Source organism: Argentina anserina, chromosome 6, assembly GCF_933775445.1.
Source record: "Argentina anserina chromosome 6, drPotAnse1.1, whole genome shotgun sequence".
In the NCBI taxonomy this organism is placed as follows: Eukaryota; Viridiplantae; Streptophyta; class Magnoliopsida; order Rosales; family Rosaceae; genus Argentina; species Argentina anserina.
Genome location: NC_065877.1, coordinates 20095412 through 20121966, shown reverse-complemented (window position 1 = coordinate 20121966; position 26555 = coordinate 20095412). Strand labels below are relative to the sequence as shown.

At 39.7% G+C, this 26555-nt stretch overlaps 2 protein-coding genes and 1 non-coding gene across 3 annotated transcripts; all 3 read right to left on the bottom strand.

Annotated features, from left to right (window-relative positions):
• Window positions 1-3312: 3312 nt before the first annotated feature.
• On the bottom strand, window positions 3313-3419 carry LOC126801335 (small nucleolar RNA R71). The gene has a single exon (XR_007672826.1). It is a non-coding gene; the product is annotated as a small nucleolar RNA R71 (small nucleolar RNA).
• Window positions 3420-13869: 10450 nt separating this feature from the next.
• LOC126797018 (uncharacterized) lies at window positions 13870-19239 on the bottom strand. The gene is given in 9 exon segments (XM_050523709.1): window positions 13870-14071; window positions 14145-14226; window positions 14379-14484; window positions 14558-14671; window positions 14674-14707; window positions 18513-18609; window positions 18677-18898; window positions 18900-18984; window positions 18987-19239. Coding segments are annotated over 9 exon segments (1059 nt in total). The 3' UTR covers window positions 13870-14005.
• A 589-nt stretch (window positions 19240-19828) lies between these two features.
• Window positions 19829-24951, bottom strand: LOC126796692 (transcription factor GTE4). The gene is made up of 5 exons (XM_050523437.1): window positions 22826-24951; window positions 22701-22746; window positions 22502-22615; window positions 22300-22383; window positions 19829-20234 (listed from the first exon to the last, which is right to left on the bottom strand). The coding sequence occupies exons 1-4, from the start codon at window positions 24614-24616 to the stop codon at window positions 22325-22327; spliced, it is 2010 nt and encodes a 669-aa protein (XP_050379394.1). The 5' UTR covers window positions 24617-24951; the 3' UTR covers window positions 19829-20234; window positions 22300-22324.
• Window positions 24952-26555: the final 1604 nt, after the last annotated feature.

Below are 26555 nucleotides of genomic sequence, written 5' to 3'. Positions count from 1 at the left end.
GGCCCCATATCCAGGCGGAAGATCCATGTATACTTCCTCCGTTAGTTCTCCATGAAGGAATGCATTCTTAACATCAAATTGCCTAAGTGGCCAGTTCAAGTTAGAAGCGACAGAAAGCAATACCCGGATAGTGTTTATTTTTGCAACAGGTGCAAATGTCTCATCATAGTCTATGCCATATGTTTGGGTGAACCCCTTCGCTACTAAGCGTGCTTTATACCGGCTTACTGACCCATCTGGATTATGCTTCACTGTAAACACCCAACGACATCCTACTGTCTTCTTGTCATATGGTGGAGGTACAAGCTCCCAAGTATTGTTCTTTTGTAATGCTTCCATCTCTTCCTCCATTGCTTTCCTCCATTTTGGACCTCCCAATGCATCCTTGATAGGAGCACAAAGTGTGACGTTCTTAATGTTTATATGTCCTATTCTTATGCTTTGTTACTTCTTATTTAGTTGTTTTAGTTTCATATTTGTCATTTCTACATTCTAAGTAGAGCTATTTCGAATTTAGATGAATTGATGATGAAATTGTGCTAAGTGATTAGAACTCCTTATTGAGTTAGGATTCCTTACTCGACTATGATTATACTTTCCTATTTTCATTCTTTCCTATTCCTTAATCGACGATTTCTTTTCAAGAAAGACGAATCATATTTGGAAAGGAAGTAGAGATGCCGAGATGCATTCCTAGTTGAACAAGGAAAGCATATTCGAGTTGAAGAAGGAGAAGAGGAGGCCGGCCTAGCTACTCCTAGTTGGACCAAGATTGTTGCCATGCAGCCTATTTGTGATCTCCCTATTGGACTTGGTTTCCTACATCAAGTTGGATATGGAGTACATAAATCAAATCCATAACAAAGAGGATTTCAGCTTCCAAATTAGATTATACTTCCTTATAGGACGGCAAGATGGCTTCCTAGACTCCTATATATATAGAGGCTCGGCCTCCCCATATAATCATCATCAGCCTTACACACAAACACAAGCCATAGCTTTGCCGAATTCATTCCTCACCCTTCCAAGAAATCCTAAAACCGATTCCATCATTCCCCACCAATCAATAGCCTTCAAGCATGCTTGTGAAGAAAGTTTCATCCATAGAAGTCACGGCTATACACTTGTGGATTGCTTGGTTTATAAAGTGTAACCATGATTCACTCTTGTTTCAATTCGGTTTTGGTTTTATTCTTGTTCTTGGATGAGTTGCGATTTGTGTAGTGTAATCTTGTTTCAATTTTGTCTATGAAATAGCTACTTTATTCAATTTATATAAAGGATTCGAAATTATATTTTGGTTTTATGAAATTTCTGTTTTGGTTTCTGCCGAGTATTGTTCTTGATCAATTTCGATTTCTAAGTGTTATGACTATGCTTGTAGCATGATATTTAGGTTGTTGGATTAAAGACTTATGCTAAGAACATGTTTACTCTTTTATATGTGAATTTCGAATTGCATGGTTGTTGGTTAAGTAGGTGACATACTTGATGAATTCAATGTGCATGGCTTTGGAAGTACATGATGAAGATGAACATGTTAGATTTCGATTATGGCTGCTTGGTATTGATCGAATGTGTTAAGTGTCTATGTGTTTAGGTTACTGCTTAGAACCCTAAATGTATGATCCATCTTTTGTTGTTCATTATATAGTCTCGGCATGATTCTAAAAGAAGTCATGAAGCTTGTTCGATTTCTTTTATATGAGTTGTTTTGGTGATTGTTTATGTGTTGGTTGGTTGATCACATGTATATATTAGTTTAGGTTTTATTTACTGTTTTTATGATTCAATCTAAAACCTATGTCAACTTTTTATATCTTTATGAATTCGTGTTAATTGATGTGATCCTAAGCTCTGGCTGGATCCCCGGTTTGTGAACGATACCCTCTTGCTTTATACTACTAATGATGTGTACATGGTTAAATATTGATGTCGAGTAATCTAGCACTCATCAAATGGCGCCGTTGCCGGGGATCCATAAGAGATGGATCCCTAACTTTTAATGCGAATTCATTGTGTATATTGTACATTTGTATATACTTATCTTGTTTCGTTGTACATATAGTAATGTATCTTAGGTTGTTGTTTTGGTGCTTGAGTGAATGATTGTTGTAGGTTGTAAATCAAAAGGAATAGATAAAGCCCCTTTTGTTAATATTAGCCTTAACCCTTCATGCTAGCTCTCGAGTTTGCATAAGGTCGATGGCGGCTTTTATTAACACTTGGAGATTTGTCTAACACACGAGGTTAAGTCCAGCTGAGTATGGGGCACGCTCTCTTATTACTCTGGTGTATGGGACCAAAATTGGATCTCAGAGAACTACTGACTGACATACATCTCGGTGATGGAGTCGATAGGGAGTTCGCTCTCCGTAGTTCAACAAATGAGTCCTACCATGTTCACTATCTCTGATTGAGCTACAAGGCCTTCTGAAACAAAGACTTGATCTTGTGTCTAGGCATCCATACTTAGGCCGCACGTCCACCTTGGTTTACAACTTAGAATCAATCGATCGTTCAATCATTGAAATGGCAAAAAGAACTTGTGAATTGTATGAACTTATGTAAACGTAAAGAACTAACTCTTTGTAAACTTGACATAGTTGCCGTGCCCTTCCCCATAAGTGTGCATGTGTGTGACTAAGGGAAGGCACGAATTATATGTGTTCATTGTGTATTCTTCAATGCTAACTCTTTAACTTTCGTACAACAGGTACTATGCATGTCCGAATTTTCTAAGAAAACACAAGAGCTCAAAGATCGAATTCAAGCACTTAGAGATTTAGACAACTCTTTCATAAGTGGACCTTTAAATTTCGAAACATCTCCAAGCAATTCAATCTTAAACTCTTCACCTAGATCAGAAGAAGAGGAGGAGCTTTCCTTCCCCTTCATCTTCAATTCAGACTTAGACACAATTGCGGACCGTGACATAATTCCTGTTGGTGCTCCAATGGCACTCAAGAATGCATTCATTCCCACCACCCCTGAATCACCTTCATGCATTGCTTTCACTCCACCTGATGAAGCTAACTTCTCCATTCCGGTTCAATTGCTTAGGCAGCTGCCTAAGTACTCTGGCTCTTCAATGGAAGACCCTAATGTTCACCTTAGGGAGTTTTGGACATTTGCAAGCTCCAATCGATTCATCATCTTTCTCAAGAAGGCTTGAGGTTGCTTTTGTTTCCATTTACCCTTAAGGATGATGCTAAACGTTGGTTGTATTCTTTGCCTGCAGGAATCATCACGACATAGGACGAAATGACTAGGAGGTTCTTGAAGCAATTCTTCCCTGCTCAACTCACGAAAAGACTTAGGAGGGAGATTCAGAACTTCACTCAAAAAGATGGTGATTCACTCTATGAGGCTTGGGAGGAATTTCATGAACTACAAAGGAAGTGCCCTCACCATGGTATTTCGTTGGATGACTTGGTGCAATTCTTCTATGAAGGACTCGACACCACCAATAAGAGCATGGTGGACTCGGCATGTGGCTGCACATTCATGAACAAGACCGGTCAAGAAGCTTACACCTTGATTGATGACTTGGTTGACAACAATCGCCAATTTAGTTCCAAGGAGAAGAGAGGAAGCAAGAGTCGTGGGGTCTATGATGTTGATGCAAGGAATCAGATGGCTACTTTAGAAAGGAAGCTTGACGTTCTAGTCAAGGCATTCAATGGTTCGAGCATCAACAATCAAGCATGTGGTATTTGTTCTTTCAAAGATCACACGACTGACAATTGTCCAAATGGTGCAATGACTGAAGAAGAATTGAACTTCATGGGGCAACAAAGGCCTAGGTACGATCCATACTCGAACACATACAACCCTGGACTTAGAGATCATCCAAATTTTCGTTGGAGCAACAATGCTCAACCATCCAATGCTCAACGTCAAGGACCTCGTCCTTCAGATTTGTTTGTGAGGCCTCAGGTACCTCAAGGTTCTGCTCCCTTTAACTCTAATGTTCATGGTTCGAATAATGCATCTTCACCTAATTATGATGAACTTTTGAAGTCTCTTGCTCAAGGGTAGCAAAATCTAAACTCTGCTACTCAAGCTTTAGTTACAAGTCAACAAGCTCATTCTAAGGACATAACCGAGCTTAAGAAGCAGATGGGACAAGTGATCGATTTCATGGGCAAGATCCATGAAGGAGGAAAATTGCCGAGCCAAACTGAGTCTAATCCTAACGTGAAGGTCATGATGACAAGAAGTGGGAGGATCTTGGATGCTCCATTGCAGCAACACAAGAAGGACGTGCCTTCTAAGGGAAAGGAGGCCGAGAGTTTCAATGTTAAAGACTTAGAGAAGGACCATGCCTCCTCTAAAGCCAATGATGCCGTGCCTTTACCAAAAGGAGATCATGCCGTGCATGACAAAGGTAAGGATCCTAACTCTAGTGGTTTGGTTTCAACTAATGATCTTCCTCGTGTTCCCTTCCCTAGTAGATTTGCAAAGCAAAAGAATGATGACTTTGATCAAGCCATGCTCGACGTTTTCAAGAAGGTGGAAGTGAACATGCCTCTTATTGAATGCATACAACAGAATCCTAGGTATGCTAAGTTTTTGAAAGAATTGTGCACCAACAAGAGGATGACTCGGGAGAAGGAGGTTGTCACAATGAGTGAGACGGTTTCTGCCGTGCTCCAAAGGAAGCTACCACCAAAGCTTAAGGATCCAGGGAGTTTTTCTATCCCTTGTACAATCAGAAACATGACATTTGAGAAGATAATGCTAGACTTAGGTGCATCTATTAATATAATGCCGTATTATATCTATGAGGACCTAGGTCTAGGTGATTTGAAACGTGACAATGTTGTGATTCGATTGGCTGATTGTTCCAACAAAGTCCCTTTGGGCTATGTTGAAGATGTTCTTGTGCAGGTCTCAAGCTTGATCTTTCCTGCCGACTTCTATGTCATAGACATGGAACCAACTGAGGCAGATGACAAGGAGGTCCCTATCTTATTGGGCCGGCCCTTCATGAGGACTGCACGAACAAAAATAGATGTGTTTAGTGGATCACTCACCTTTGAGTTCGATGGTGAAGTGATTAGCTTCAACATCTTTGAAGCTATGAGGTATCCTCTGTCGGAGTTAAGTGATTGTTTTTCAGTTGACATTCTTGATTCCCTTGCAGATAATTATCTAGATACCTTAAAAAATGACGAGTTGGCACTCACCATTGCCCAAGGGGCCGGATTTACAAGTGATGGTTCTAACATTTCGGAGTTAGAAGCTAACAATGCCGTGCCATCCTTCATTCTTGAAAACGTGACCTCTCTTGAGGTTGCACGTGAGGTAAGCTTTGTCTCTCCTAGTCCAATTCTCTTAACTACTAACAAGAATCTTCCTTCTCTGGTGCAAGCTCCGAAGCTTGATTTTAAGGTTCTTCTGGACCACTTGAAGTATGCATTTTTAGGAGAAGAGGATACATTGCCCGTGATCATTTCTTCTGCACTCAATGAGGAACAAGAGAAGAGATTGATTGAAGTGTTGAAGAGACATAAGACGGCAATAGGATGGACCCTAGCCGACATCAAAGGAATCAGCCCTACCATGTGTGTGCATCGAATATTGCTAGAAGATGGGGCCAAACCAACCAAGGAAGGTCAGAGACGCCTTCACCCACCAATGATGCAAGTTGTAAAGGATGAAATCACTAAGTTGCACGATTGTGGCGTGATCTACCCCATCTCGGATAGTAGGTGGATCTCTCCCATTCAAGTTGTGCCAAAGAAGTCAGGCATCACGGTGGTGAAGAACAAAGATAATGAGTTGGTGCCTCAAAGGACAGTGACCGGTCATAGAGTATGTATTGACTATAGGAAGCTCAATGCGACAACAAGGAAGGACCATATGCCATTGCCATTCATTGATCAAATGCTTGAGAGGTTAGCTGGTCACTCTTTCTATTGTTTCCTTGACGGATATAGTGGATACAACTAAATAAGTGTTGCGGAAGAAGATCAAGAGAAGACTACATTCACATGCCCTTTTGGTACGTTTGCTTATCGTCGCATGCCTTTTGGTTTATGCAACGCCCCAGGTACGTTTCAATGTTGCATGTATCACATTTTCTCTGAGTATATTGGTTCTAAAATTGAAGTTTTCATGGATGATTTTTCTGTCTATGGTGAAGATTTCGAAACTTGTTTAGAAAATGTTGAACTTGTGTTCAAACGTTGTGAAGAAACTAACTTGGTTTTGAATTGGGAAAAATGTCATTTTATGGTCACGCAAGGCATTGTCTTAGGCCATATTGTTTCATCTAGAGGGATTGAGGTTGATAAGTCTAAAATAGATCTTGTGCGTCACTTACCCCTCCCCACAAGTGTGAGGGATGTTCGATCGTTTCTTGGACATGCAGGTTTCTATCGTAGGTTTATCAAAGACCTTTCCAAGATTGCGAGACCAATGAGTACATTGCTTCAAAAGGACGTTGCCTTTCACTTTGATGATGATTACAAGCATGCATTCGAGACTTTGAAGAAGCTCCTAACTTCAGCACCAGTCATGGCACCGCCGGATTGGTCCTTGCCATTTGAGTTGATGTGTGATGCCTCCGACTATGCAGTTGGAGCCGTGCTAGGGCAGAGGAAGGACAAGCAGCCCTACGCCATCTACTATGTCTCATGAACACTCAATGATGCTCAACAAAACTACACCACAACTGAAAAAGAACTTCTTGCCGTGATCTTTGCTCTAGATAAGTTTCGTTCTTACTTACTTCAATCTAAAGTTATTGTTTACACTGACCATGCAGCTTTGAAGTATTTAATGACAAAGAAGGATACCAAACCGAGATTGATTCGATGGATTCTTCTACTCCAAGAATTCGATCTCGAGATCAAGGACAAGAAGGGAAGTGACAATGTTGTGGCGGATCATTTGAGTCGTTTGGTGAGAGATGCCGAGCCTTTGGCCATCCAAGAGAGTTTTCCGGATGAGCAACTCTTTCGAGTTGAGGTATGGTATGCCGAGAGTTATCATTAGTGATGGAGGATCTCACTTTTGCAACCGGACCATTAAGGCGTTGTTGAAGAAGTATGGAATCAAGCATAAGGTTGCTACGCCTTATCACCCTCAAACAAGTTGACAAGTGGAGCTATCTAATCGTGAGATCAAGAGAATTTTGGAGAAGTCTATTGGACCATCACGCAAGGATTGGTCTCAACGATTGGATGATGCTCTTTGGGCCTATAGGACGGCATACAAAACTCCTCTTGGCATGTCACCATTTCGATTAGTCTATGGCAAGGCGTGCCATCTTCCTGTGGAGCTTGAACATCGTGCATGGTGGGCTGTGAAGAATTTTAACATGGACATTGATGAGGCCAGATTACATAGGAAATTGCAATTGCATGAACTTGAAGAGATTAGAAATGAGGCCTATGATTCGGCAATGGTTTACAAGGAGAAGACTAAGACATTCTATGACTGCATGATTAGGAAGAAACACTTTGTCGTTGGGCAAAAAGTTCTTTTGTTTAATTCTCGACTTAGATTGTTTCCGGGCAAGCTCCGTTCTAGGTGGCTTGGACCGTTTGTTGTTACTAATGTTTTTCCTTCTGGTGCTATTCTGATCAAAAGTATGGTGCATGGAAAGGAATTCACGGTCAATGGACATCGCTTGAAGCTGTACTATGACAATTTCGTAGAACATAACGTGGAGGAGACGTCTCTCCTTGATCCTACGGCAAGCAAGTGATGATGTGGAGATAGTCTAGGCTATAGACTCTAAACTTAAGCCAATGAAGGAGCCATCAACGAGTGTTTGCATTTTCTTATCCCTTATCTCTTTTTAATTTTCGTTGCTTATCATATTGTACATTGAGGGCAATGTAAGTTTTAAGTGTGGGGTGGGGTATACATCATTCGTTGAATTCTAGTGTTTGATGCTTATGTGTTCCGATTTTATTGTTTTGATTTTCGAATTTTAGTGTCATTTTGGTTATGTTTTTCGATTTTTAAGTTGTTTAGTGGTTTTGTTTTTGTTTTGAGTCCTAGGTATGCCTTTGACTGTCTAGGATGAGTTGATCTTTGAATTTATGATTGATAGATGATCATGATATTGAAATGAACTTCATTGTTATTTGATGGTTAATCGATGTGTAGATTTTGTATGAACATGTAGTAGATGAGGATTTTGAAACTTAGATACAGAATGAGCATGTTCCTTACTTGTTTGAATTCATGGAACCTATATGAGATTCGAGCCATATACTTGTGCCTTTCTTTAGAGAGTTTATTCTATCGTTTCTTGGCTTTATAACCTCATTACATCTATTTTGATCGATTCATATGCCATAGAATTGCAATGAACTAGAGAATGCTAAAACTTACTTTGCGAAACTTTCGAAACTTTATGTCATAATATACTCTGATTTTGAAAGGGATTGTTGGATCTTTTTAGGATTTCCACCACTTTAAGCCAAAAAGCCGTATTCTCTATTTGAGCCCTGCTTGGGACACCTTAGTGTTAACCCCTTTGAGCCTACGTTAAGCCTTTTCTTTCGTTACCAACATGTCATATCCTTGCTTAGTATAGTTATATCTCTACCTTGTCTTTGAGGCTTGGCAGAGCCGATTGTGGATGTTAATATGGAGTGATGATTTGATTCAAGTGTGGGGTTATGCTATTGTATGTATGCCGTGAAAAGAGTATAAAAAAGAGAAAAAATGTATTGATACCGTGTGAAAAGAAAACAAAAGATTCATGATAGACGGCAAGAAAAGAAAAAGATGAAAGAAAGAATGAAAAGATCTCGGCATACATGTTGTTTTTGGTGAATTTGGAGTTGTGATGTATTTATTGAAGGCTCAATAATGTTATACTTTAGCCTTTGTTCGTTTTCACAATGTTTAAAGTGAAGAATTGGTCCAACATGATGATATTTGGCCCTTGTTTTATGGAGTATGGCGACATAAGGTGGATGTTTTGCTCTGCTAAGTCTTAAGGATGACCTTTATGATTCCTTTACTTTGAAAATATATCAATGCCGAGCCTAAGCCATCCTTTTTCTAAAGATCCGCATGATTCTGAAAATGAGTAGCTCTTGATTTTTGGAGTTTGTTTCATGAGTAAGCATATGGTTTGGGTTCATTTGTGCACATGATTGGTATCTTTCATGAGGTTTTCGATTTCACTATGTTTATAACTCTTGTGTGTGAAAAGCTTTTAAGCATATGCCATGTTCTTGAGAGAAAAGATTTGGAGTGCATATCCCTTGTGAGTTGAATTTGAGCTTGTTTTGAACATGTCGAGCTTAATTTCACCTTTGTTTTTGCCATGTCTTACTTGTTAAACGAAATCTCATGTTTATTAACCATTGAATTCATCTTATCTATTTTCGATTGAGTGTTATTCTTGATGCTATGAGTTTGAAGATCTCTGAGACAAAATGTTGAAGGCATTAGAATGTTGTGTTGTCAGTTTAAGTTGCTTTGATTTTGTTTTCTGTTTTGATTTCCCTATTTAGTGTTTGCTAAGGGACTAGCAAAGTCTAAGTGTGGGGTTGTTGATAGGAGCACAAAGTGTGACGTTCTTAATGTTTATATGTCCTATTCTTATGCTTTGTTACTTCTTATTTAGTTATTTTAGTTTCATATTTGTCATTTCTATATTCTAAGTATAGCTATTTCGAATTTAGATGAATTGATGATGAAATTGTGCTAAGTGATTAGAACTCCTTATTGAGCTAGGATTCCTTACTCGACTATGATTCTACTTTCCTATTTTCATTCTTTCATATTCCTTAATCGACGATTTCTTTTCAGGAAAGACGAATCATATTTAGAAAGGAAGTAGAGATGCCGAGATGCATTCCTAGTTGAACAAGGAAATCATATTCGAGTTGAAGAAGGAGAAGAGGAGGCCGGCCTAGCTACTCCTAGTTGGACCAAGATTGTTGCCATGCAGCCTATTTGTGATCTACCTATTGGACTTGGTTTCCTACATCAAGTTGGATATGGAGTACATAAATCAAATCCATAACAAAGAGGATTTCAGCTTCCCAATTGGATTCTACTTCCTTATAGGACGGCAAGATGGCTTCCTAGACTCCTATATATATAGAGGCTCGGCCTCCCCATATAATCATCATCAGCCTTACACACAAACACAAGCCATAGCTCTGCCGAATTCATTCCTCACCCTTCCAAGAAATCCTAAAACCGATTCCATCATTCCCCACCAATCAATAGCCTTCAAGCACGCTTATGAAGAAGGTTTCATCCATAGAAGTCACGGCTATACACTTGTGGATTGCTTGATTTATAAAGTGTAACCATGATTCACTCTTGTTTCAATTCGGTTTTGGTTTTATTCTTGTTCTTGGATGAGTTGTGATTTGTGTAGTGTAATCTTGTTTCAATTTTGTCTATAAAATAGCTACTTGATTCAATTTATATAAAGGATTCGAAATTATATTTTGGTTTCTGCCGAGTATTGTTCTTGATCAATTTCGATTTCTAAGTGTTATGACTATGCTTGTAGCATGATATTTAGGTTGTTGGATTAAAGATTTATGCTAAGAACATGTTTACTCTTTTATATGTGAATTTCGAATTGCATGGTTGTTGGTTAAGTAGGTGACATACTTGATGAATTCAATGTGCATGGCTTTGGAAGTACATGATGAAGATGAACATGTTAGATTTCGATTATGGCTGCTTGGTATTGATCGAATGTGTTAAGTGTCTATGTGTTTAGGTTACTGCTTAGAACCCTAAATGTATGATCCATCTTTGGTTGTTCATTATATAGTCTCGGCATGATTCTAAAAGAAGTCATGAAGCTTGTTCGATTTCTTTTATATGAGTTGTTTTGGTGATTGTTTATGTGTTGGTTGGTTGATCACATGTATATATTAGTTTAGGTTTTATTTACTGTTTTTATGATTCAATCTAAAACCTATGTCAACTTTTTATATCTTTATGAATTCGTGTTAATTGATGTGATCCTAAGCTCTGGCTGGATCCCCGGTTTGTGAACGATACCCTCTTGCTTTATACTACTAATGATGTGTACAGGGTTAAATATTGATGTCGAGTAATCGAGCACTCATCAATCCTGCACTTTGTTAGGTACTGATGCAGTAGATATTTGATTCACAAATGACTCATATGACTTAGATAATCTTTTGGTAGATATAAAATTCGCTACCGGATACTTGGTTGTAGTCTGAAGGGTAGGTTCATATCTTTTTGTTGGTTGACCCCGAGTAGACCTTTTGGGCAAAACATATTCTCTACTATTATCTCTAATAGAATGACTAACCTCAGGTGAGTGATCTTCTATACCAGGAGAGCATTGGTCAGGTGTAGAAACAGTAGTATGAGGGGCAGTTGTGTTTTCATCTGCTGGTTCCTGAATCTCTGGAGTGACTATACCGCTGATTACACCGCCGGAATCTTCCGATGGCGCTTGTGTAGCTGTTACATTGATAATCTCAACTGAACCTGTCACCATATCTATTGCCTTACTTGTCTCCCCCTCTCCAGGATACAGCTCTTCAAAATATGAATTCTCCCCCTGAAGAGCAGTATCAGAAGGGGCAAAATAACTCATGTCCTCGAAGAAAATAACATCCATAGTGACATAATACTGCTTGGTAGGTGGATGATAGCACCGGTACCCTTTTTGATGGCCTGCATACCCAACAAACACACATTTAACTGCCCGGGCATCCAATTTAGACCGATGATGTGGTGGAAGATGGACAAAAGCAACACAACCGAAAACACGGGCAGGAAGATTATGAAAATAGGGTAATGAGACATGAGATGCAAGTACCTCATATGGAACTTTGCCTTGAAGGACACGAGAAGGAAGACGATTAATGAGGTGGGCAAAAGTGATGACAGCATCACCCCAAAGATACTTAGGCATATGGGTACTAAAAAGAATACACCGAGCCATTTCAAGTAAGTGACGATTTTTCCTTTTAGAAACGCCATTCTGCTCAGGTGTGTAAGGACACGTTGTTTGATGAATAATTCCGTGTGAGTTAAAGAACTCCTGAAAGATATGATTCACATATTCCCCCCCCCCCCCCCATTATTAGAACGAAGAACTCTAATTGTGGCATTATATTGTGTTTGCACAGTGGTATAGAAGGCTTGAAAAGCCGGGAAAACCTCATTTTTAGTTTTAAGAAGAACAATCCACGAAAGACGGGTGCAATCATCAATAAATGACACATAGTACCGCATTCCTGACACAGTAGACTCTTTAGAAGGTCCCCAAACATCAGAATGAATTAATTCAAAAGGAAGAGTACTTTGATTAGATTTACTAGGGGAATAGGTAGACCGATGACTCTTGCCCAAAACACATGTTTCACAATGTAAAGAAGACTCATCCACACTAAAAAACAAAGTAGGCATAGATTTCTTCATAATACTAAAAGATGGATGCCCTAAGCGACGGTGCCATAACCAAATTTCACTTAGCTTATCAGAAGTAGAGATTAGAGCGGTCCGAGATTGTGCCTCTGGTTTCTCCCCCGCATATGTCTGATCCAGATGAAACAACCGGCCCCTCAGATACCCCCGACCAATTAACTCTCCGGTGAGAAGATTCTGAAATATCACATACATAGGAAAAAATGTCACAGAACACTGAGCGTCAGTGTTTAATTGGGGAACAGATATCAAATGATGAGATAAAGCAGGGACATAGAACACATTGTGAAGCTCTATAGTGGGAGTAATATGAACAGACCCTTTTCCTAAGACGGGGAATGCCTCACCATTAGCATTAGTAACATAGGGTACTATGCAGAAGACAAAACGGTAAAATAAGATTTGTCATAAGTCATATGATCAGACGCACCAGAATCAATAATCCATGTATCAAAACCAACAAAGTGAGAGATATTTAAAGTCATACCAATTTTACCACAACCAGCGATGGATGCGGTAGGGATGAACATTTTTTGACAAATTAGAAGTTATACAGCGAAAGCAATGGAGAAGAATTTGTTGCTGGTGCACTTGCACTGACGGTGCGTATGCACTGACAGTAAGAAAAGGGCTGCTAATTATTGCTGGGCCGGGTCAGAGCAAGCGGGCCGGGTCGGAGCAAGCGGGCCGGGTCGGAGAAAGTGGACCGGGTCGGATCAAGCGGGCCGGGTCGGGCCGTACTTGTTTCTGGGCTGGGCTGGGCCGGGTGAATGAAAGCGGGTCGGGTTGAGTGGCTGATTTAGGATTTAGGTCGGATTTGGGTATGAAGAGCGGAGAGGAGAGGGCCGATTTGGGTATGGGGAGCGGAGAGGAGATGGGCAATCTTAAGGAGCGGCGAGTGACGTCGGGGTGGGCAGCGGCAACTGAAGAGCGGGCGAGCGACGTCGGGGCGGGGAGAGACAGCGGCAGCAGCGGCGGAGAGAGCACCGAGGAGAGGCTTGGCTCAGGTGAGCAACGGCGGATTGTCGAGAGCACCGAGGAGAGGCAGCTCCTGGAAACTGAGAGAGCACGACCGGAGGAGCAGCGGTGACTGCGGGTTGATGAGGAGCAGCGACGGAGCGACTTCGGAGGAACATCGGGCGATTAGCTCCAGGAAAAGTCGACGGCGACGTCGAGCAGCGAGTCCGAGTGCGGAGCGGCCAAGCAGACGCAGTGGAGAGACGCCGGAGGTCGACCTGCCAGAAAAAAAAAAAAGGAAAGAACAGAGCAGGAGGCTCTGATACCAAGTGGTAATATACTGATCTTTTTCTTCAAATTGATGATTTACATATACAGATTCAATTGTATATATAGACTAATTTAGACTATATGCTAATCTCTCAACAAATCACTCCACTGCCGATTGTTTCCTCCACTATTTCATTCACTTACTACCATCCACTCACAGATTACAGAGCTGGCTGTCAACACATATAATGATAATAGAGACTGCTTGTCTTGCATGACTTGTGTTTCTAGTGTAACCATCCGGACAGATAAGCTCCATATCATATGCCTAACGAAGAAAATAATTGTTGATGCAAAACTACTAAGGCCTGTTCAAACTCGAGTTCTCACTCTCCATGGAAATTATGGAAGCAAGCCTCTGATACACCTGTATGGTACACGTGAGACATCATAAACAATATTTATAAAAGAGTACATAACAAGGTTCTGCAATTAGTTACAGGGTCGAACAAGATCTCAGAAAGCTTCTCACTAGTATCCCTTTTCTTGTCCTTGTCTTCGCTATTTGTAGATGACTCATACCTGCAAATGGGAGAAGGCAAGTTGTCACAATTTCATATACACAGGCTTTTAAGCATGAAGACTAGAAACACGAGTCAGTCAGCCATAACGCTCACAGTTCCTCCGAATTCATACCAATAAATAGAGCCCAAATATATGTGCAATGTTCCCACCAGTCACGAGGATTTCCAGCTTCATCACGTGCTGAATAATTGAAGGGCCCTTTCAACTCAACGTTATACTCTTCTAACAAGTCTGCAGGGTTACAGAAAAATGATCCTCACTGCATAGTGATTCAGATTGCTCTAAAATTTGGGATTCCTAAGGTCAATAAACAAACAAGAAAAGAAACAGGACTAACAAACCTTTAAATGGTGGACACCAACAGCTACATGTGCCACTTCTTCATCAGCAATCCTAGCTACGATTTCAGATGTCCTCAGATCTCCAAAGCCAACCAATTTTGCAGAAGCCGTGGTCCGGCATCGAGTCCTCTGGCCTCCTACGACATCCAAAAGAATGAAGTACAACCTATCAAAATAGTTCTAACCAAAGCAAATGGCAGAATTCTGGACTGAAATATTCATTTCTTTGATTTTTCCTTTATAGTGGAAATCCCATTGTAATTTTCTAGCAAGAGTCATTGCACTTTAGTACCCGAGCTCCATGATTGCTAATTATGTCAATGTACAGAGACAATCACCATATACAGCAAAAATAAATATAATTTATTAGTAAACTTGGAATTATAGCAGAAAGGAAACAAAACAATGGAAGAAGCAACAAATTGAAAACACTTGATTGTCTAAAGTTGTCTAAGGTCTATAAACATTGTAAAAAAATTCTCTCACTTGATGTCTAAAAATATGTTCTATCTTTGCTCTTCCAGATTTCAACAAGGCTGCTCTTAGATTTTCTGATCCAACCAGCATGCCTTATATATTCTAGCTTTAATCAATTTTATAACATCCAGCAGTCCACTCCCAACCCAATTCTCTTTGTCCACTAAAATAGGAAAATAATCACCTCATATTGCCAATTGAACAAAGACTGAAGTAGTTGCATCAATTACTAAGCAGTCATAGCATCCCTTTGCTGCATATAGCAGCCAAATGCCTAAATTTTGAGGGAAAACACATACTTTATTGAGCAAAAGCTGTATTCATTAAGTTATTGCTCCTTCATTTAGCTATGTCCAGATTCTTAAAAGATAGAAACTTCTTAATTCAAACTCACAAACTAGAACTCAAGGGTCCACCCATACATTTAAGAGGGCCTTAGTTAAGGAAAAAAAATGAAAGAATAGAGGAGTGAAGACTAATTATTATTTAATGTAATGAGAAATTACCATTATATCAACTAAATAAGTGAGATGTATGAGATTACAATAAAAAGAAAATTTAACTTTTTATTCACTTATAAATTTTTTCTTATAACATATAAGAGATCATGAAATAATCGTAATTCGTCGAAATTTAAACTTATAACTTTTGAGCTATTAATATGTAGTACACAAATCTTCAACTCTTGCATTCAAGTAAATAACATTCTAATCCTCTTATGAAATTAAATATAGATGTTGCAGTGAGTCTTTCATTGATTGAATAGTCCTAGCACTGTCCAGGCCGCTAATTGGATGCTTCTCTCCTTCTGTCATTGAACATGTGGAAACTGTGAATGGGTTAGAGTTAGCAGAGACTTGTGTTTTGAATCGATCTTGGTGAAAGCTGACTTGAAGTTCATGGTTTCTCTTGTTAATACTGGCAGGGGCGGATCCAGCCCCGGCTTGACTGGGCTGGAGCCCAGGTGAAAATGAAGTCCAGAAAAAAAAACTCAACCTTCTATTAAAAATAAATAAAAATTAAAACATCAGCACATGTCTCTCTCTGTCTCTCACACTTTCGCGTCTTATTTTTTCAATCTCTGAAGACTTTCTCGTCTGCTTTTACTGATCTGCTCTTCAGCCTCTTCTTCTAATCATCTTCTCGAGTTCTCGTTCATGCCTGCTTCTCACCACTCACCACTCGCCATTATTCGTCGCCGTTCTCTACTTCCCCGTGCGTGCCGCTGAAGCTCTGGACCAGTCCACAGTTTAGCTATTTTCTTCTAATCTCTTTCAAAATTGAATCAAATTTTAGCTTATGGAATGATTGATTTGATTTGGAATGATTTGAGATTTTGGGTATATGGGCTTGTTGGTTAAAGTATTAATATAGAATGATTGGAAATTTGGAATCGAAATTGGGTGTTAGTATGTACTGTCTGTTACAGAATGGATGGTGATTATGATAAGAGATTGAGTATTTTATTTTCCTATTTGGAAATTAGAATCAAAGTAATAAAGTTTATTAATTAACATCGGGCGAGATAGATACATAATGAAAGATAAAACAGATGTGTGTAGAGATTAATTTGAAACTGCTCCATTTTGATGACAAATATCGACATACTTAATATAAGGAGAAAAAAATTTTGTGTTTCGCGCAAATAAAAGAAAATTTACATTTCGCATCAAGTTAGCCCTAGTGGCATTTAAATTCTAGATCCGCCACTGAATACTGGTGAGTGTTGACATGCACCAGGATTCAAAAAGATTTATGTATCATTCAACACTCAACAACAGGCTCATAGTCTAATGGATTCCCACCCAGTTGCGAAACTACTATGTTTTTCAGGCTGCAAATGAATGGTATACTAATTGGCTACTTCTGCTTTATCTTTCTCTGAAGTTGTAACTTGGATGTCTAAATTCCATAGTTGGCTGGCCCATGAGACCAATGTATTCATGTTATGTGATGCGGACATCATAATCAAACCTTTTAAGCCTTACGAGCAAAGAAATGGAAAAGGAGAAGCCTAAGCTTTGGGATCCTTTCAAATTTATGTCGTGTCTTCTAAGTTTAATTTTAGTTTAGGAGTTTAAAGTTTCCCTTTATTAGGTCTTTATGCTTCAGATTTAGAAAATTAAGAGTCCTGATGAGTCTTTAAGCTAGTTGATATCAGTTATCTACTCTAGTATAAATAAGTGTAAGTGTCGAATGGCAAAGATATGTGTTGTTGAATAAGAATTATCAGATTATTTTCTGAGTTGTCCTGTTATGGGATTGGCTAGAAGCCTAGATTAGATTAAGGAGAGAAACCTAAGAGTGATTTAATTTTCTAAACATTGTGTGTGGTCATCCTATAAATCTAAGAGTTTGTTGATCCTGGTACCTAACTACCTAAGCAATGAGTGTGCTGCATCATTATGATTTATGAATGTATTTAATGCGTTTAAAGTAGCATCTGTACCTTCGTAACATTTTAAATAAAGTCGAAGGTAATCTGGTAATATTTCAGCTTTTTGTAAAAATATTAGAAGTTTAGAACCAAAGAGAATGAGCAACTTTCCACTGGATCAAAACATGTTCATCCTCTCTTCGAATGATTCTACACAGGATACATCAACTTGGGGATAAGCAAGCATCTGGTCTTCCTCTCTCTCAGAAGCATCTAGCATATATTGAGCTGAGCATGACTGCAATACGCTAAATCTTGGGACTAATGTAGGGTTTAAAATTTCCCAAATCAAAGCCACTAGCCTAAATATTGGAAGAGAATAATCCTCAATTAAGAAACTAAAGAGAGAGCATGAGAAATAAATCTAACTACTACACCCTTCAATAGATTATGACTCCCTCACAATCATGTAATAGTAGACATTATCTTATAAGAACTGCCTCCTAAAACTTGAACCCTACGCCAAGCCTCGTTTCTGTAGAGACAAGTGATCTTGTAACCACTCAACCATCCTCAACCCACTATTACAAGTAGTACGTACTCTTAGTACGTTGGGGGTATATCTTTCTCAGCACCACTTGTAAATGACTAAAAGTTGAAAAAACATCCCAAGTAATGTATAAATGTATTTTATTTTTGACAGCTGTAATGGGATGAACTGAATCTACTAAAAAGAACAAAACACAACCTCAGACATTAACTTAAAATAATGCAAACTTCCATGGGGATCAGCCATCATGACAATGCATTTACACAACAACATGGCTCAGTGACTTATTTATAGAACAGTATTGCTTCAAAGCATTCAGCTACTAGTCGGCAGAGTCAAGCCACAAGTAGCTGCCTCTGTCGCTCATCGATTGAAAGCAAAGACAAACTGAGGTGATAGCAACTAAAACATGCAAGTAGATTAATGAAATGCAACATAATACACATCCACATGGGATAACGTTTCAACCACGCATAAGTTACCAAATGATCTTATCTAAATATCCTCCTAGAGATTAGATATATACATTGGTATTTACCTGGACCAGAGGTATGACAGCCAAACGCGCAGCAACGTCGTCAGATGATTTCTCACACTCCCTCCATAGCAGATTATGAGCAGGCATATCTCCATACCTTGTTGCGACAACCGAACTCACAAGTCAACAAGCAGAATCAACAACCAATTATCTACCAAACAAACAAACAAAAAACACTATAGAGTCTCCTCACTTGAAACCAAGCAAAATGGCGACTCTCATCATCAGCAACATGAGCAAAGTCAGCGAAAAAGCCCTCCCCTAGAATGTCACTAAAGGGAGAAAACCGAACAACAGAAGAATGCAACAAACAAATTGAACCTCAAACAAAGAAACTGAATTAGAAGACAAGAACAAGTCTGGACTGACGAGGAGGAGGAGGAGGCAGGCAGGCATGAGCCAAGTGGAAGGTTATGTTGGCGCCACGTGGAGTAGGCGAGGTGGGAGAGGGCGGACTTGGCGAGGGGGTCGGGGTGGAGAGAACGAGAGAGCGCCGAGCTCGAGAGGAAGGCAGCGTTGGAGTGGTGTCAATAGAAGAATGTTGCGTTTGTTGGGGGCCTTTGGGTCCCCAGGAACGGTTGTCATTGAGGGGGCTGTTTCTCCAGGTTTCGAGACCAGACCAGGGTGAGTAATGTTGCAAACAAGAAGAAGAAGGAGTTGATTGTGAGGCGCGAGGATGACGATGGAGAAGGGGAGCAGCGCGGTGGTGGAGTTTGAGACGATGCATTTCTATCGTTACATATCTCTGGATGATGGTGCACTAAATGTACACATAATAATTGGTACCTAGATGCCTTGTTTTGTAATTTTGTCGTGTTCAAACTTACCGGAAAAAAAAATTAAAGAACCCCCGTCGGCGAGCACAGTACCGGCTATCTAGTTCATATGCCCGCTCAGTTTTCCCTTTGCTAGTGACGAGTATAATGCAATCATCTCAAGAGCTGATTCTTTAATGGTTCAGAAAGATGATACTTGATCAACCTATACTCCAATTTGATTTCACGAGATGAGGTACCAAAGACAGTATCCTCAAGGGTTCCAATCAACACAATTAGCAGACCAAAGAAGTCCAAACAACCCAACCTGGCATATTATACAATAACAACAACGCAACATTTTGAAACCAAAGCCATGCCAGGATAAAAACATTAAATCTATCGATGTATAGAGCAGAATCCGAGCCACTAATTGCACCTTACAATACTATGATCATGGAGAAGTTTCATCGGATGATATAAAGCATAAGCTTGAGATAGCACTAGTGGAATGATACTGCACTTGTAGAAACCATTACAAACAAATCTAACAACTTTAGCCATGCAAACACATTAAATTAATATGAATCATTTTAGACTTGCTGAACCTGAATTACAGACTAACCCTTGCGTAGCACTAAAGCATCCTGAATCTGCCGGCACAAAACTAAAAACATGTCGCTGAAACCTAGATGAGTAGCAGCACTTAGAAATGTACACTGCTATTGAAACAGACCAACTGCGTCTAATCATCACCGGGTCTGCCAATATTATACAAATTCTGACAAGATTAATGAGGCCATGTAGACACTCAGCAACTAACTACCCTAACACTACAGACCCACTATATTAGCAGGGACGGTTGAAGGCCCTTAGAAATTCCACTATACAACAAAAGTCGATTCAAATCAAAGTCTGAAGCTTTCAATCACCATGAAGAAAATCACCATCTACTCTAGTCTGAGATCTGCAAGTTGAGAAAATTGTGATTAGACATTATCTTTAGCTCAGGTAAAAAGTCCTAAATTAATGAAACACAGAACATCTAGGAAAGACGAAGGGAGACACCCATAGTTGAATTTATATTCATATAACAAAAGTTCAATAGTGGTGAAAAGACAACTGATGAAAGAACAAGAAAATAAGCAATAAGCAGAGAAGACGGGGATAACTTGCACATAAAAGGGAACTGCTCATATTGTAAATTTACGACAAAAGGGTCAAACACACAGCAATCTGTCACAGATTGATCTAGACTCATTATCTTTTCACATTTCTATATCTTATAATAACTGCAACTACAATCACAAATAAGATATTTGATGCTTTGGCACACTAATCAGTTCACAGTTCTCTGATAGCTAGAATAATAATTTTTTTTTTAAACTCAAATTTCAGTAATAACCACAACCGCATTCAGCAACGCTGCAATCACATACTGACAGGCAAATCTTTGATGATCCAAGCTAAATCAGCTATTTTAATATATACCCTGAAGTCTTTCAAAATACTCTGCTGCATGCTATTTATAGGACACCAAGCACACCAAAAAGCACTTGGTTGTATAAGCTAATTTTGTTGACAAAAGAGAGGTGGAACCACCAGAGAATAGAATCGTCATACATACACCGGGACTACATATTAATCTCAAAATAGAACTTTTTCCCCAGCCATCTCTCAACACCAAATTAAAAGCAACAGAATATTCCAACATTTATAGTGGTTTTGATTTTAACCTAAGAGTGTATGAGCCTCAATGTCAATATTGAAAAAGTCAGCAAAGGAAACTTTTTGATGCATGACCCTAATTTCACAAGCTGGTATAGATTAGTGGCATATTGTACTAGCCAGGGCCACAGGCAACATATTCCGCCCTCAAAACTGGAACGCCACACATCACGACCAAGCAAGTTCGATAAATCAAAACAACCATGCTAAAAGTTATGTTCAATGCTGAATTTACACCCTATTTAAAAGAGAATCGCCAAAATAAAACTCCTCAAACAGATATATTCCCTTGAAAAATACCAAGTAATGAACACCTAATATCAAGATCATTATAAAGACAACGACAAAAATCACTTCAGATTGATCAGAAGAAGAGTTACGAAAAACAGAACAAGGTTCAAAATATTCCTCAGGGGACTGATACAATTGATACCAACTTTGGTAGTTCCAGCAATATTTGGTGGTAAAATCAAACCATCTTCTTAATATGCAACTATCTTGAGTCATCAGTTTACTGAAAAGTGGAAAGAATGCTACCCTGTGTTACTTAGACTTAGGTAATGGTTACCAGACACCTTTTTTACTATAGAAGTTTACCTTAACCAGTTTTCTCATGTCAACATGGGAATGCACACTAAAAATGACTGGTCCATGTAGCACAATACATAGCCTAAATCTCCATGTGTATCTAACCAATTAGAGCATCACAAGCATGACCAAACCAACAACTTTCTGTCCAGACTATCCCAATATATGCTTTCCACACTATAAGACTCATTCTGCTATCACCTACATAGCTAGTGCAGCAAAAATTCACCATTGCAAGCCCTAATATGAAGAAAACTACCAGCAGAGCATCCCCAAATTTATATAACATCCAATCTGATCCTGGTTATCTTTTAAATCAGGAAAAGAAAGAAACAGAACAAGGAAAATAGAAATAGGTCATTCTATAGCCAATTCCAAGAAGGGCAAATACTTGGCTTCTCAAGGCCACACATCACCCAAGTGTGAATAATGTAGCAACCATGGAGTAATTTTAATTCATTTCCAATCAAAACGAAAATTTACATCATATACCTCGATCAACATCTGTTCTATTAGATTTTCAATATTACGGTACACTGCTATAGCATATCATGCATAACATGACAAGTGGAGACATTATTTTTCCAGAACATGTTTTTCACTAACGCAGCAGTAGAAAAATACAAGAAATTGAAAACAAATTCTGAAGGACAAAAAGTTAAAGTATACTTGAAAGTTGAAACAAAAATCACGATGGCAGGAGTCCAAGACCTTACCTTAAAAAGACAAATAAAAAAGTAGTCAAGTCCGTGGTGACCCGGCATCAGATCCAGAGTCTGATGAACTATCACTATCAGAGTCTGCAATAACAAAGATGTAAGAGAACGGCTTCACATAAACCAAATATCAAATTATTGCATCAATCAATAACGTGTGCAAGAAACTTTAATGTTTGCAATCAGAGATATGTCATAGTACCACTCGAGGAAGATCCAGAATCACTGCTAGAGCTGCTTGAACTACTCGACCTACTCCTATTATCACCCTGGTCATCTCTTTGAATTGGTGTTGAAGATGAAACGATCTTTGGATCTGCTTAAAAGTAAGTAAGAGCTAAGTTATAAACTTCAGGGTACAACTGATTTATATGCCAGCTAATCTTAGTGTAAAACACTACCTGTTGCGGTTTCTTTGGGAGCCTCATTCACAATGGGGACCTGGGCCTGTAAACAATAACAGAATAATTAATGGTCTACAAGCCACAGCCAATATATATATTCTAAGAGGTTGAAAAAGCCTTACCTGCGGCAGGTTATTCTGCTCAGTTTCCATTCTGGCTTGCATAGCAAGTTCAGCTTTTCGCTTGTGTTTGCTTAAACTCTTCTTGTGGTTGGTAACATACCTATCAAGCTCCCAAAGGGTCTCAGCATCCACGCTATCAATATCCACTTCAATTTCATCATCGTGCTGGAAGACAGCCGAATTCCTTTTCCTAATAATCCGTACAATAGTATCAAGCTTATCTGCAGGCAGACCCTGGAGGCTTGTGCTAAGCTTTTGTTTCTCTTCATAAGTCATGTCCCTTTTATGAGGATCTTTCGCCTTAGGCTTCTTTGGAGCAGGGGTCCTCGGAGTAATAGTCATGGATTTTGGCCGGGAATCACCAAGATGTGTCATGGACTCAGACCTATCCAATACCCTTCGCATATCAAGAGGGGGTGGGGGAGGAGCCTTTCTTGGTATTGGTTGTGTAAGGAGAGCAGTCCCATAATCATATCCAAACCGTCTCTCACGATTATAATCCGACTCTATAATAGCCCACCTTTCCTCAAAAATCTTGGATAGCTGTTCTGCCATGACATGAACATCCTGCCCAGGCGGATTATAGGTCATAGCATTGTCGAATGTAAGTCTCACATCTTCTGCAAATTCTTTGGGGGACTTGTACCAATTCTTGACCAGCTTGGATTTGATTGTACCCAAGTCCATTGGACTCTTGATAATGATGTGATAATCGAGCAATCCAAGCTTTTCGGCATCCACAGGTTCATTAAACACCCAACTATGCTTGTGTTTCATCAGTTTATCAAGCAAAGAACTACAACTCTTAAAAAACTTGGTGCCCATTGTATACTTGTGCGGCAACTCTCCTCCACTGTGGCTCTTCTTCAGATTCAACTTCGTCTTCTTGTTACTTTCAGCAGGTGGAAACTTATCCTTGGCCAGCAAAAACTCCGAACTCTGGTAAAACTGGTTTGCCTTGGGGGTTCTTTTCTCTTTCTCCACAGTATCAATCCCACCCTGACTATTCTCCAATACTGACACACTCAACTGATGAAATGGCCTCGTAACCTCACGTGGAGTAACACCACCTGAAGCAACCTCTGAATGAACTCGCCTCAGTTTACTGACATTATTGTTAACCCCATCATGCGAGTAACTCAACCCACCAATCTGCCCCTGCTTTGCCTCAACCTTCTTCACCAAACCCCGAACCATATTCAGTTCACTCTCAAGCTTCTTCCTAAGCTCACGCACCTGCTGCTTCGACCTGGAAGCCAAATTAATCTTAACTCGGCTGTTATCCGTCTCTGGTTTGGAAACCCCATTCTCTGCAGGTGCATCCTTAGCAGCCTGTGCCGCCTCCGCCGCCGCAGCCACAGGCTCCTGCCTGTTCAAACTCGACGAATCGTCCGAGGGCAGCGGAGCCTGCGACTGTTGCGGCAGGGCAGAATTCCCATCCTCAGACGCCGGAGCCGGCGGCGGAGCTGAATTCCCATCCTCGGAGACCGCAGCCGGCGGCTGAGCTGAATTCCCATCCTCCAAACCAATTACCTCCGCCGAAGCCTGCGTCGAATTCTCGTTCTTATCATTCCTAGCCTCCCCGTCCTTCTTCTCGCCGTTACTCTTGGCGTAGTCGGCAGCGGCGGTGGAGGTCGCGGCGGCTAGGGCGGTGGCGGTAGTGGTGGTGGTGGTGGTGGAATTGGTTTGGGCGTTGTTGAGATTCTTGTTGAGTTTGGATTTGCGAGTATAAACCTTGGGTTGCTTCTCTCTGGCTCCATCACCTTCTCCAACAATAGGCCCCGAAGCCATACATGTACCTCAAACAAAAACCCTAATTCCCACGAAACTCTCTCTCACAAAGATCCAAAATTTCTAGGGTTTTTCCTTATTTTTTCCCCCAAATCAAGAAAATAAAGACGAAAAAAGCCCTAATTTTACCCCCAAATCAAAATTAGGGCTACGAAACGACGACGTAGGGCTAAACGCATAAAGAAGAAGATAGAGAGAGAGAGAGAGAGACAAGAGTTTAGGGCTTACAAGAAACAGCAGTAGGAAGAAGGAGAAGGGAGGCTTCGGGGTTGGGATCAGATCTCGGTCTCTCTCTCTCTCTCTCTCTAGTTTCTCTCTCCAAAAAAAATGCTTCAGTGAGATTCTCTCTCTTGGCGTTCTGTATCTCTTATCTTACAGGTGTACGGCGATGGAGGTGTCCGTGAGGACGACGAAGCGTGTGGGTGCACTATAAATGGAGTCGTGCCCCGGGAAGTACCATGGCACGGGTGGGGGAGATTGACTCACGCGGGATTGGGCGCGTTGGCATGGGGTTCACGTGGATGAGGAGTTGTTGGGTAATTCCGTAATTGTTGACGACGGGCCAGTGTTGCCAGCCTCTGTAAATATTCACCACGACCAAATTGGGCGCGTGTGTTGCAGTGCATGAGCTGGGATTGTTGGTCAGTTCGTGCATCGCCGTAACTTGGCGTAACAATACTACTATTGTAGTCATACATCCCAGTTATATATTCATATGTCATGAGTGGTTTGCATTTATAGAAAAGACTATGGTTTACCTTGTAAGAATTTACAAAGACACGTAGTTTCAGACTTTCAGTCCACCAAATTATGTGAAAACTTTCTAAGATTTTAATATTCTATAATGCAGTGGCGGCCTCGTATGTTAATGGAGGACACAATATCTTATCCTATGAAATTAGACAAACGGCGTGCCGCCACTTTATTCTCTCTTCTGTTTTTACTCAGATGAATCAAATGAGGTTCATATATCAGGTCGTTAGGCTAGTTATATGGAACTACCCAACTAATATTAGAATTATCCTTCCTTAATTCTACAAAATATAATAGATAATGGCTAAAATCATAAATTTAATATAAGAAAAAAAAACTGAACAGGGAAAAATTTCTCCAAGTACCCCACAACTACAGAAATTGAATCTCGCCCCACTACGCTTCCCTATACCGACAACTACTTTTTTTTTAAGATAATCACAACTACTGCACTATTATTTTCACTCCTTTGATTTTTACTTTGTGTTTTCTTAAAAAAAAAAAATTAGCAGGCACATAGTGCATGTTAAGACGCTAGTGACGAATTATTATGATTGAGACAATTGTGTGGATGGAACAGAGAGGGGGAAGACAAAGAGAAATGTTACTAACATAATGCACTTTGTCAAATACACATTTAGTCTTTCCAACCAAATATGCCCTAGTCGTAAGTCCTAAAGTTTGATCATAAAACACTTCATGCAAAAATGTGTTGTAGAAGAATAAAAATCATACGGGGCGCTAGAGCCCTAACACGAAATTAGGATCAAGAGGGCTAAAAATACAAATTTGAAACAATACATAAGGAAAAAAAATTAGTGAAGATTAAAGTAATCTAGTTAATATAGTTTGTGTTGTGATGTTTTCCGTCACTATGGGATAGCATCCAAATATTCATATGATCCAACAAAAATGACAAGGTCTTTTGTGTTTGAATAACACAATCTAGTCATATCATTTGTCTTAATATGCTAATTTGGATGGTGATCAAAATTATAATGACATTGTCTTTGCAATAAACCCATCGAGCACATGATAATCAATATCTTTAAGACTAAATTAATTCTTGATTAGTATCTCATTTTTGGTCCTGGAGAATTATTATGCTACACTTGTGTGTTTCTTAGCCTTGTTAGGTTTCATGTTAGAGATAAATTAGCATCTCTGTAATAGATTATGACTCATA

Excerpts from the sequence above, each read along its gene's own strand:
- LOC126796692 (XM_050523437.1), bottom strand. The coding sequence starts at position 24,616 with ATGGCTTCGGGGCCTATTGTTGGAGAAGGTGATGGAGCCAGAGAGAAG. Across the intron at positions 22,747-22,825 it reads AGCAGAATAACCTGCCGCAG|GCCCAGGTCCCCATTGTGAA; the intron begins GTAAGGCTTTTT and ends TATTGTTTACAG. Across the intron at positions 22,384-22,501 it reads TTCTGGATCTTCCTCGAGTG|ACTCTGATAGTGATAGTTCA; the intron begins GTACTATGACAT and ends TTGTTATTGCAG.